This window comes from Rhyacophila brunnea, unplaced genomic scaffold, assembly GCF_057557595.1.
Source record: "Rhyacophila brunnea isolate RB1 unplaced genomic scaffold, BYU_Rbru_1.0 scaffold_1, whole genome shotgun sequence".
Taxonomy (NCBI): Eukaryota; Metazoa; Arthropoda; class Insecta; order Trichoptera; family Rhyacophilidae; genus Rhyacophila; species Rhyacophila brunnea.
This window is the reverse complement of record NW_028232751.1, coordinates 16,971,218-16,983,940: the sequence shown is the minus strand read 5'-3', so window position 1 is coordinate 16,983,940 and position 12,723 is coordinate 16,971,218. Positions and strand designations below refer to the sequence as shown.

The 12,723-nt window shown below is 33.5% G+C and overlaps 1 protein-coding gene across 1 annotated transcript in view; it reads right to left on the bottom strand.

The window, feature by feature from the left end:
* LOC147079542 (Krueppel-like factor 6) overlaps nt 1–11,939 on the bottom strand; it is a 530,192-nt gene extending 518,253 nt beyond the window's left edge. Inside the window, exon 1 of the mRNA XM_085941869.1 lies at nt 11,370–11,939. Coding sequence (XP_085797995.1) covers nt 11,370–11,471 — 102 coding nt within the window. The 5' untranslated portion in view covers nt 11,472–11,939. The remainder of the gene's footprint in view (nt 1–11,369) is intronic.
* Between the last annotated feature and the right edge of the window lie 784 nt (nt 11,940–12,723).

Genomic DNA, 12,723 nt, shown 5'->3' with positions numbered 1-12,723 from the left:
CGTTATTAAATTGAGTATTAAAATAATATTGATAAATTCTTTGATAGTCTTAAAAAATCTAGGCGTTTCGACGGCAGCGTTCCCAACTTTGCGTTTTTCTTGCCAGATCTCACATTTTTTTGAATAGGCATCTATCTAGCTTGAAAAAAATCTGGCGTATGGCGTTAAATCTAGAGTTTTTTGACACCGCAAACAGCTTAAAACTTCTCATAATAAAGCGGGAATATTACACCAGATTTGCTGGAAAATCTTACATATTTTAGGCATAATAATATATTATTATGAAGAAATATCAGATGGCAGTGCTATCTGTCAACGTTATTGTCGATACGCTCAATGCGTTCAGTGTATTCAATGCGCGCGCGCCTGTATGCTTGCGCTGCGTTGCAGACAACTATAATACTATAAGTAAATCCTATAATTATTAATACAAATACACTAAATGTTACATACAAAAATGTGACAAAATTTTTTACCCTTCATTAATGCTAAATTATATGACGTATTCTATTAGTTGTAAAATACTAAATCCTTTTTCAATCTTTGTGTTTGTAAAAACGATGTTTCTGCATAGGTAATTGTGACACATTAAAAAAAGACTTTTTCACATTTGATTCTGCCATCTATCTTATTTTCTAATTATTTTTGTGAATGACAGTAGTTGGCAACGCTGCTCGACAGTGCATATATATTTTAATACAGTAGAGTTCCGATTATCTGACCTAAAAGTTTACAGTTTGCGTCAATTTTCAGCGCAGTGTGGTTTGGCTCTAAACAGGGTTCCGTCAAGGTCGGATATTTGAGACTCTGCTACACAAGTGAATTTATATATATTTCTAGTTAGCCATTCACTGAAAAATCACATATGTTTCACTCGGTCCTGACCCAATCACATATATTTATTGCAAAAATATGACCCATAATCCGATCTGATTCAATATAAGCCGCTTAGTGTAAGGTTAATCCCGCATACTATCTCGCCGAACTAAAAGCTTTAAACTTACACTTGTAAAGCCAGTGCTCACCTACGCATCGGAAACGTGGACATTAACTCTGCGAAATGAACGAGTCCTGAACATCTTTGAAAGAAAAATTCTCCGCCGTATATATGGACCGATCAGGGACGGCACCAATTGGAGGAGAATATAATATAACGCTGAGCTCTACGGGCTGTACGAAGATTGCAGCGCAGTTCAATCAATTAAGATTGGGAGACTGCGATGGCTAGGTCATGTGCACCGTATGAATGACAATGAACCGGCAAAGAGAGTGATGTCCAGCAATCCAATAGGACGTAGAAGAAGAGGGAGGCCAAAGATTCGCTGGTTGGATGGAGCTGCCAGTGACTGCCGTATTCTGGGGGTACCAAATTGGAAAGCGGCCACACTGGATATGGACAGGTGGAGGGAGCTGTTGGAGGCGTCCAGGACCCACACCGGGTTGTCGCGCCCCCGATGATGATGATGAGTGTAAGGTTAATCATAGATATATCTATCTATAGATACATCGTCAAAATATCATGATATTATTGATTAGGTAAAAAGACAACCAATTCATAATTTATTATTCTTAGTTGCTCCCTAGATTGATATGATAAAGGGGTTCTATAGGGTAAGAACATAATATATTAGAAAATACCTCACCCGCTCTCTCGAAATATATCGTCATCGTCCGATATAGTAGATAGATATATACCTCCGTTGTAATCCCGTAATGAAACAGCGCACCTCAAACATTATTAGGTACCTAAATCTATAAGTATTGGTGCGTGGTGGCATGTTGCAATACCATTTACTCGATTAAAGTACAATGAGAATCAAATCAAAAAAAGAAAAATATTTTCTGCCGAATAATTAAATATATTTTGTATCGAGCGCTCGTCGTAAAATATTTTCTGCTCTTAGAGCAAAGAACCCTCTGGCTTTCACGCAGATGGTAGAATAGACTAGCCATCGGGTGTCCGATAGAACAGGGGAGTACCTACAGTAAATTACAATATATAATAATCTATTGAAGGGACTGGAAAAGGTATGTGCGATATTTATGTAAATTTTAATTTATAAGAATTAAACTTTACTGTAAGATTTGTATTTACTTTCCTAAAATTCTCAATTCTTACTAAGCATAAATACTTTCTACCTAAGTTGTATGACAATATCACGCGATAGTAGAGCACCTGTTTTTGAAGCTGCGGGTGTATGTTCGAACGCGTGTTTGATTCTGAGCAAAAACCTAAAAAATCTGATAATACTCGTATCACGTATTCACGTTTCACTTGTGAAAAAGAATGTTAACCAACTTACTTTAGACATTTACTGATGGTTAATTCAGTAAATGCATTGTAGGTAGGTACCTACATATACCTACCTATATATAGGAGTTGAATTGAAATCGAAAAATCACCACAGTCTGAGAAGCGTTCGTTTAATATTGTGATAACAATTTCCCGCGTGCGAATTTTCACTAACACTGCGTAAATGTGTGCAAACATATAGAAAATACCACAATACCTACATGTCTATTAATTTTTCTCCGCATTGGTGTTAGTAAAAGTAAAGTAACATCAATACACACAAGATAGATTATGGCGCCAAGAACCGGAAAATGACGAAACATCGTGAGAAAGCATTATTTTTTTTGTTATGTACTTACTTAAAAGTATGTAGGTAACTCTTCATCGTTTTTTAAACAGTTGTCACATTGATATAATCATAGGCCAAGTTTAGTCATACTAACCTAACCTAACCTAATACTATTGGACCAATTGTATAGGCCCATGCGATGAGTTAAATGTGTACCAAACAATTACCTATTAATAATTAATGTACTTCTACGAATTGGAACCTAATTAGTTGACACTCACTTAGTGATTAATAACGTCATGATTTAATTGTTTTTATCATTGGTACCTAGTTATAATGTTTAACATGTCGTCGAATTCATTAGGTAACTTAAAATTCGAGAGGCTCTTCTCGATTTACCTGCGATGACAACCTGTAAAAAGTGATTATTTGGTCAGGTCGAATGACGGAAAGGATTAGAAACAGCTCCCTTCAGATGTACAGACCAAATCATCAGTGCCACTGGGTTTCCAATGACATCTGAGAAAACCTGCAAAGAAGTCTAAACTTCAGTCATGAGGTCATAGCGAGGAAAAAGAGCAAGTAGTTTAGGTTTGTAATAATCGCTATTATGTATGCAATCATACTCACTACTAATAATTTTTAATACATAGTATTTTTAACCTAATCGCAAATACCATTGGTTATACTTTGGTGTACATATTATAATAATGATAGATTACATTATTTATTATGTATTACAGTTACATGGTTCACTTATTAGTTATTACATTAATTGGGCATAATAAAATTGTGTCATTTAGGCAGTAAGTGAGATAACCTATGTATTTTAGAGGCATTTATCGTCTGACCCTGTATTTTAAATAAATAATAACAAAACTGCCATTATCCCAGAAAACTGCATTTTAAACAAAATATTTAGGTATGTATGTAAGTATTTGTTATTATAAGTATTAGGTATTAAGGTCAACCAACAGGATAAATTACATAAGTATATGATAATGATCACTAATTGATCAGTAGGTATCTAAGTAGAAAGTATAAGATATTTAAAAAAATAAAATAAGAGATAGTCCCAGTACAGGCGGACAGGTGAATCATAATTAAATCAAACTAATAATGTATTTGTTAAATAGGTACTATTCACAGTGTAGTTGGCAACATAATAAAAGTGACAACTGAGCTCGACTTGCCCATTAAATTTCCCACTAATAAAGCAATGAAATGGAGCTCTTGCTAGAGCAACAATCCATTTAATTGAATAATTTCTTGTAATAATTATTATTACTCTAGGTACTCAATAGGTACATTTTGTATCAGGTTGTCATGTCTCTCCGCATGTATATAATATAGACACAGCTTTAGAGTTGTCCACTTCATTTGTGCAAATCAAACTATGTTACTCGTATTTATCCAAGTACCTATATCTATAACTAGTGAATTTCATTGTTCAGCAATACAACAAATTTATTATTCTAAGTTAGTCTTATCTTTGAATAACAAAAATTGAGAGGTGTACTAATGCTAAGGTGCGTATCCATTAGTGGCGAGGGGTGGAGGTAGGCTGTTAAGATTCGACATCAATAGTGGACACTAAACTTTGTCAGTCATGTTTATTTGTTATCATTGAACTACTATAAGAAGACCGTTTGAAGATGGTGCTGGTTACTTTTTAAAACTCAATTAAACCCCGCCTAAGCCAAAACATAATAGTTCAGGTATTCCATGGGCGATCCGACAAAATAGTGCCAACTTTCAGTCCTATTTATTTGTTTTCGTTGAATTAAGAATACATATTACAGATGGTGTCTATTAGTTTTTTTTAAATTCATGAAAAATATCCTTATCTTATCTTTAAAATATCAAAATTTATGTATGGTTTAATGTCATAATTTTAGATATTTTATAAATAAACGAATATTTTTTGACTATTTAAGTACTATGGCTTGGATTAGGCAGGGTTCAATTGAATTTAAAAAACTAACAAATACTATCTACAGCTACACATTGTAGTCTTAGTTTAATTAAAAAACAAATACGTTTGACTGACAAATTTTAGTGTGTACTATTTATATCGGCTCTTGACAGCCTACCTCCACCCTTCGCCACTGGTATCTATTATGGCAGCAGAGCAGATATGGTGTAATAATAGTATTTACATTGTGAGGAAAGTACTAAATTATTATGCATATAATATTATATTACGTATTATTGCGATTCCTACCAATATTATACGTTATTAATATACCTAATCAACGTTTATATAGGTAGAAGAATACTTTACAGATTTATAAATAAACATTTTTTTCGCATTAGCATCCCAATATGAGTATCTATAATTAATTATGTATTCATATATGTCTACTGTCTTACATTGTTTTCTTTTTTGTAAAGATACTTACCTGTTCAGATGCAATTCAAAAACAATGACTGAAAATGGGACAGGTAAAAAAACTCACATACATAATGGTTATAGTTTGTTGGTAACTTTCACCATTGAATATTATAAGCACACGACTACTAGGGTTTTCAATACCGGGATCCCGTTTGATTTATTCTCGTCCCGGTATTAAAACTGATGCGAATCTAGCTGGGAGTGGCTAATTTCTAAATAAGTAGTACAAAAACGTATATATACGTAATATGTACCTACCTACTTCACACGTAAAAACTTATTTTGGCACTGTTCGGTTATACGGAATACAGCGGAAAACGCATTTTGAAAATAGCCGATAAACTGGATTATTTGTTAGATTAACCTAACCAAACCAAACCTAACCAAACCTAACCTAACCCAAACTAACAAATAATCCAGTTTATCGGCTATTTTCAAAATGCGTTTTCCGCTGTATTCCGTATAACCGAACAGTACCCTTATTTTTTTATAGTATAATAATTAATAAGTATAGTATAAGCGACCTACTTGCTGCAGGTCTGACATGCGGGAGGCGCGAGAGTTGGCGATGGGCCTAGGGAAGTGGCGCGAACTTGTGCTTGCCCTATGCTCCAATGCTGGGTCGTGACAGGGTGGAAGAAGATAGTATAAAGACATTCACTTATATAATAATATTTCAAGAGATTAAAAATCGTTAGTAGGTACCTAGTTCGGTAGATACCTACTATAAAGTGTATAAAGTGGGTACATAATATTAGGTATGTCCATATGTTTCGTTATATAGGATCTCGTAAACGTTTCTATCATAATAATACAGTGAAGATTGTTTTTAGATTGTTCGTTAAAAATAAAACAGATTCATTCGCACACATGGGGAAATTTTTATGAGAAGACAACTACTTGAGAATTGGGATAATTGCGTCGCTGTTGAAGGTAAAAATCTCTCCAATTTGAAATGGCCGAATGACAAACTGTTCATTGAAAAATCACCTGAAAAGATGGCCACCTTGTTCTAACGGTCGATGGGACTAGATTTAATGATACGATACCCAATAATCATAGGTACCCAATACGTAACTGCTGGTCATAGATCATAATAACATGCCAAAATGCCTAAAACCCAGTATGTTGCTGAAAGACAGCGGTATTTAAAGAATTTGTTTATCTCGGGTCGACCATCTCTGATAAAGGTGAATGCAAGACTAATCATCGTTCCTGAAGGATGGACCACATCAATAATTCCGCGAGGTTTTTACTAATACATTTCCAATGTGAGGTCAAATATCGAGAAGGATGGAGCCATATAGAAGGATGTGATGGCCAAATTATCTGGATCACGTTCATCAGCCATGAGGCTGTAACAAAGAAGAAGAATCTCATCGAGAATAAGTCTTCAATTAAAAAAAACCTGTGTTGGTATTTACCTAACCCATAATTTTCTTATTACTATGGGTCGGCAAAAAATACTTACTTGCATCTAAAATTGTATGAAATACAATTTTACAAATATCTTTTTATTACCAAGTACCTACTGAAAAATTACATTGTGTTTCTCCGATTGAATTCTCTGGATTGAATATGTCCGGGATTACAATCACGAACGCCTACCCACACCCACTAATATGACTAATATATACGTCGATTTGTTTCGTTAGAGACCGAAGTGCAAAAATACAATAAATTTATAATGAGAATAAGTTATAACATTTTAAGAGACTTTAATATCATATTTAATACCAGTTGACATTGTTTTACTACGGTTTTTACTCGAATACCAACCTCAATATTATGTAGTTATGTAGGTATATCTAGTAGATATTATTATCTACTAACTTGAATTTTGAACCTGGTTAACATCATTATAATCATTAATTCATTACATTACATCATTAAAGATTATCAGATACACATCTGATAATCTTTGATGATTATGTCTCTGAAAGAAGTCATTCGTCACTAAACAATAGCAGCCAAGGATGTCAACGACAGGTGGCTAGATCAGAACCAGTCCTAAGAGACCTATATATCATACTGGAATAAGCTGCCAAGATAATAGTTCACCATGTAAGTAAATAACACAAAGAATAGATACCTATATACTTGCGAAAGAAGCTTATTTGAGCTCATCATCACTAACGATCAATCATTGGTTAAGCATAGAACAAAATGGATGAAGTCATATATTTGGGATCACATTACTCCATAAAATAACTCTAGTCAAAAGGTTCGTCGAAGAATTCCACTCAAGAACAGACGCTAGTTCTGTTTACAAAAACACTTCAGATCAAAACTACTCAAAAGTAAAACTTAAATAAAACTCTCAAGATGCCTACCTGACCTATGAAATGATTCGCTGGGAGTTATCAAAAGTATGTACCTATATGAGATGAACATTTTTGATAGAATATTGTAATTATTATTAAAGCCTCAATTACATTGAGCTTCTTTACGAGCTGTTTGTTGGCGAATTTATAATCTGCCTGTAAAGTCGCCCAGTGTAATCATCGAACATGTTAGCTTGTTCGATGATTACACTGGGCGACTTTACAGGCAGATTATAAATTCGCCAACACACAGCTCGTAAAGAAGCTCAATGTAATTGAGGCTTAAGGAGGTGTTCGGAGATGCTTGTATCAAGAAAAATACAACCACGAAATAGGTGTTTTCTAGTGTCTTTTTATCTCACATTATGCTACGAAAGTAGGATGAATTCGCTTGGCAGAATTTCAAGGATAAAATAATACAACTAAACACAAAAGAGACTTATCTCGAATTATTTGGGGAATAGGGGTCGAGAAAACTAAACCGAGCTAGAATGACATTGTACCTACTGTGTAAAAAGAGACAGCGTCCAGTAGACTATTGAGGTACAGAAAATGGAAGGAGCTTTCCTCGAAGCGACCAAGGAGTGGATTTGGCTAAAATACCGAAAATTATGAACAGGCTATGTATTTTATTTATTTTTATCGTTAAACAGTATTTTGTTGTCCTCAAACTTGATTTTTTATAAAAATGAGTAGGTAACATAAAATATAATAGTATCCACTTTAGAAACGTAGGTACTTCATCTAATTGAAATTTTGTTGGTACGAATGGGTACCTACCCAACACAAAACATATGTTCCAAGTAGTATAATAGTTTTTAATATTATGTACTTACCTACGTACATTATTAAAAAAATATCCATGTTAAGCAACAATGTTGCAAATTCACAATATTTTTTCTCTTTTTTTTTAATATTGGTAAAAATTTTGTTTTAAACCAAATAAAAGTTACATAAAAAGGAACGTTTTAAAAGGCCACGAATAAGCCATTGTCCACATGGGTTCCATGCTCATCCGATTTCTTTTTTTCAAGATGTTTAAATTATTACATCTTTAAAATTAAGCCCTGTGCGCCGTATAATAATAATAGCGAGCAAGATAAAAATTTACATACAAACGCGTTGCAATAATGTATGTCGGATGTTAGTAGGTGTCTCCTTCAAAAATAACCGTTGAAAAATGTATTCGTCTCAGTTAAAGTGAAGTAGGTATGCAGATGGTCCTACATTCAGCTTTTTATGTTTGATTTTACATATTATAAACTACACACTCGATCAAATAACTTATTAATTATACGAAAATTAGGAACAATATTTTACAGGTAGGTACTCACGTTTAACAAATGTACCGATATAATATCGGGATCAAAATAAAATGAATGCTTTATCAAGTGCCAATAAATTCACTTAATTGATAGGTAGATAAATAATGTAATGTAATCTTGTAAATAGATTGTCAACAAAGTAGATATGTATCTACTTTATTAAATATATTAGTTGCAAGGCGCCGTCTATAAACAGTCCATAATCAGATTGGCAGACTATATCTACCAATCAGAAATAATAACAATTTACCGAATCATTACCTATGTGTACGCAAGGTAAATGAGTCTGAAAATTGTATGTAGGCATGTCAAATTTACGATAATGCATATTATTATGGTAACGTTCGTAAAGGAGACATGTGTCGAATCAACTGCGGTGAATTAGTAAAAACAAAAAAAAGTTGCCTGTTTTGAAAAGCACTGTGTGAAAAAAATAAATTAATCCCTGTAACGGAAGAAGATGGGTTATCTCAGGCATGTTTTGTCAGTGGAAAATAAACATCTTCCACGGGTTATACTGAAAGGGGGAAATGAGGCAATGATGACCTGGTAAAGGGTGAACATCCAAACCGGGGAATATCTGTTACTAGACTGTCAGAGGAATCGGCCAAAATATTCTACATAGTGAAAAACAAGACGCCTTCGCCAAAGGAAGAAGAAGTAATATAGGTAGATACACCTATCAACCCACCCTTTCTAAAATTGGGTTACAGTGGTTATACAATACGACGTGGATCTTGTCTGCCTCTCGAGGGAGGTTTTAACGAGATTTTTTGCTTGTTATATATTCGCTAACATAATTATAACCCAAACTGAAAAAAAACAACATGTAAAATTGCCAGACGCGGTATTCGAAGTCGCGACCCACGTGCATTAGAAGCGGTTATTCTGCCATCCACTGCGGCCTCTACTCCGCCGTCCACGAACATTCAAAGTTTAATTAATTACAAATATTTTCAGTAATTACATCTACCCACTGTTAGAACTTAATTATATATAAATAATGTGATGTATTTTACAATGTACCTGCCTAAAAATATAATTACAAATCAGGCTGCTTTTCTGCCACAAGCGAATCGAGGCAGAAGAAAATGATAATTATTGTCAGAATGCGGTGCGACTGGTAGTACGAGAACGGTCGATATTCGCGCGCGCTGGTGTTGTGTTTTATTTTGGAGGGGAGAGAATTCCGTTTGACTCACTATTTGACCAATTTGTAATCAGCTGTTATTCATTCATCTGTTACATTGTATATGTAAGTATATGGATTGGAAACTAATTGAATATTTTTTGTTACGGTGACTAATCTAAAACGACATCTCTGGACCTAATGAATTGTGGTGGTGCGGCGCGTTCATTTCATGAGATATGGACGAATAAATAGATAACAACTTTAAGATGCCACTTAGCTGTATCAGTTCGCTAATTACTAAACGCCTACCACAAACGCAGATAGGCACACGTAGATAGCAATTATTTTATTTGTCAGTACAACGAGTACATACTAAGCTCAAAATAGATTTTTTTAAATACTTCGATCAAACATGATGTCTAATAATCCAAAGTAAAAACATAATTTACCTATTCCGTCAATGAGCGGTGTCTTCTGGGGATAGGTAGATTGTCGTTATATTAACATTTTTTTTTCAAAGCTAGCTAGTTTTGTTTGCCAGACGCAGAATTCACCACGCGGCTTCAGAAACGGTCTATTAAATTACTCACAATAGGTACCTACCTACTAATTATAATTATACTTTAATTATTAATAATAAGTATTCCAGGGTTCTCTTTTATCCGTCAGAATGATAGATAGCAAATACCTACATGTTGTGTACCATTTATCAACTGGTAAATTATTCTTTAGATATCTGAAGAAATCAAAAAAAATACTTACCACTACAGATTTAATTTATTAGTAAGTAACTACGCATTGCTAAATTTACCAATCACGGAAAAAATGTGCAGTAAGTAAATAAAAAATGCTGTCTGTTTAAAAATTGCGAAATGCTCATATGAAACTTGTTAGAATCCAATTTGAGAAAAAATACGCACATCAGCTAGAATATAAATTGTTGAACGAATTAAACTAAAAAAAAGTATCACAAAATAAATAAAATATCCTAATTAAGTACAAATATCTACACAAAAATATCTACTTATTTGGAGAAATCATTAAGTTTTTACACAACCGGCATTTTGTAATGAAAATCAACTTGAATAATAATTATTACATACAAAACTAACTTACACTAGATAGGTACTCGGTTAATTATTTTAAAGAGAGTCATCTGAATTAATTGATTTAAGTATAAAATTGTTTTTATTTAAGAACAAAATATCAAATAAGTATCAAAGTATATTTTATTGAAAAATTGTAAACCTGGGTTTTGAAATAGGTACCAAATAAAAATACTTGATATAAAAAAGACACATCGGGAATCATTTAAATTAACTGTATTTCCAATTTTCGCATAGCTTGTGACAATATATTAAATGCGAAATATACAACTTTCTATTTCTGAGTTGTTTGAATGCACCGCAAAATTAATGATGTTAACAATATACAAGTTATTGATATATTAAGTCGATTACAACGACTCTCGGCCAATCAAGTTGAGTAATTGATTATGAATAAAATTGATAAGAGCCAAGTGATTATTTATCAGTCACCTGGTCAGGTATAAAGTAAAAACATGAAAAACAAGTGCGCGAATATGTTGATAAAATGTGATGGTTTAAATACCTGCTGCCAATGATCCTCCAGTGAAGTCGTGGATGAGAAGTATCCGGTGTCGTGCACATCCTGGAGCTCCCGAAAGATGTTTCCACTCGGCAGGATATCCATCTTAGTGAGGATATGGATCTTCCACGAACAAAAATAATTGGCACAAAAACAGTAATCGTTTATTAACAAACGAACCTTATAAACTATAAACACTTTTATGTATGTAAAAAATATTATGTACTTAACACAGTTAGATTGTTTGTTTACACCACGTAAGACTGTTATATTTATTGTACATAGGCTCACGCAAGTTTAAATTAAGTTCGAATGAACACCAACGGAATATCGTATTTATTATTATAATATAAGTCTTGTATTTTGACGATGTTAAACTTTTAAAAGTTGCTTTAACTCGGAACACACTTTATGCATCACATAATTGAACGGGATATAATTGTAAATTGAGTTATTGTATTATGCGGTCACTTCTGTTTCCTGCAAAAGTATTTTGTTAGTGTTGTGTTTAAGGCCCACACCGGCCGGGATTCGGCGTCGACGTGCACAACGACAGCTTTCCTACTTGAAACTGGTTGAATTGCGCGCGCTCGGCTCATGATGACCTCACAGAAACCAGTCGCCAGTGATGGGGCAAATTCAGATTTTTACTCGTGACTCGATAGCCTTTTCGAATGTGGATACATATTAAAGTGAGCAATACTATATAACGGCAGAGTACACACACACTCTAAAAATGCTGAAATTTACAATTTATTACAAACTGTTTCTATTACAAGCAGTAGTGCCATCTTTTTGTTACAGGGCCAATACATTTTAGTACTTATTTTGGGAAAAAAAATATAATACTTATGTATTATTTCGGTTGAAAATGTATAGGTTTTGTGTTTTTCACAATAAATAAATAAATAACGGAGGATTTGCGAAATTCCTTTTCAAATCAAATTCGAGGACTGTTTACTTACCCTATCTGAATATTTTACAACTTTTCTTAGCTCGTATTCTTATTTGTCCGGTGGTTCTTTGTCCAGTACAAATCTTGCAATCGATTTTTAACCAACTTCCCGACTAGCTAGACATTTGAAACTTTTAGATTATATCAGAACACGATGCCAATGCATTCTTTTAACATTCGACAACATTATTGGTTGCTAGGGGTCTGGGGTCCTAGCAACTAAAATATTAATATATACGTGCGTTACTATGGAAATAAATATGACATTTCAGTATTATTTCTATCAAGTACAAATTTTTTTGATCGTTTAAGCTAGTCAAGTCAAGTTTATATGATTCAACAGAAAAATTTAAAACGTTGTAATTAAAAAAATATTTTTATCTTGTAATTATTTCATTAAAA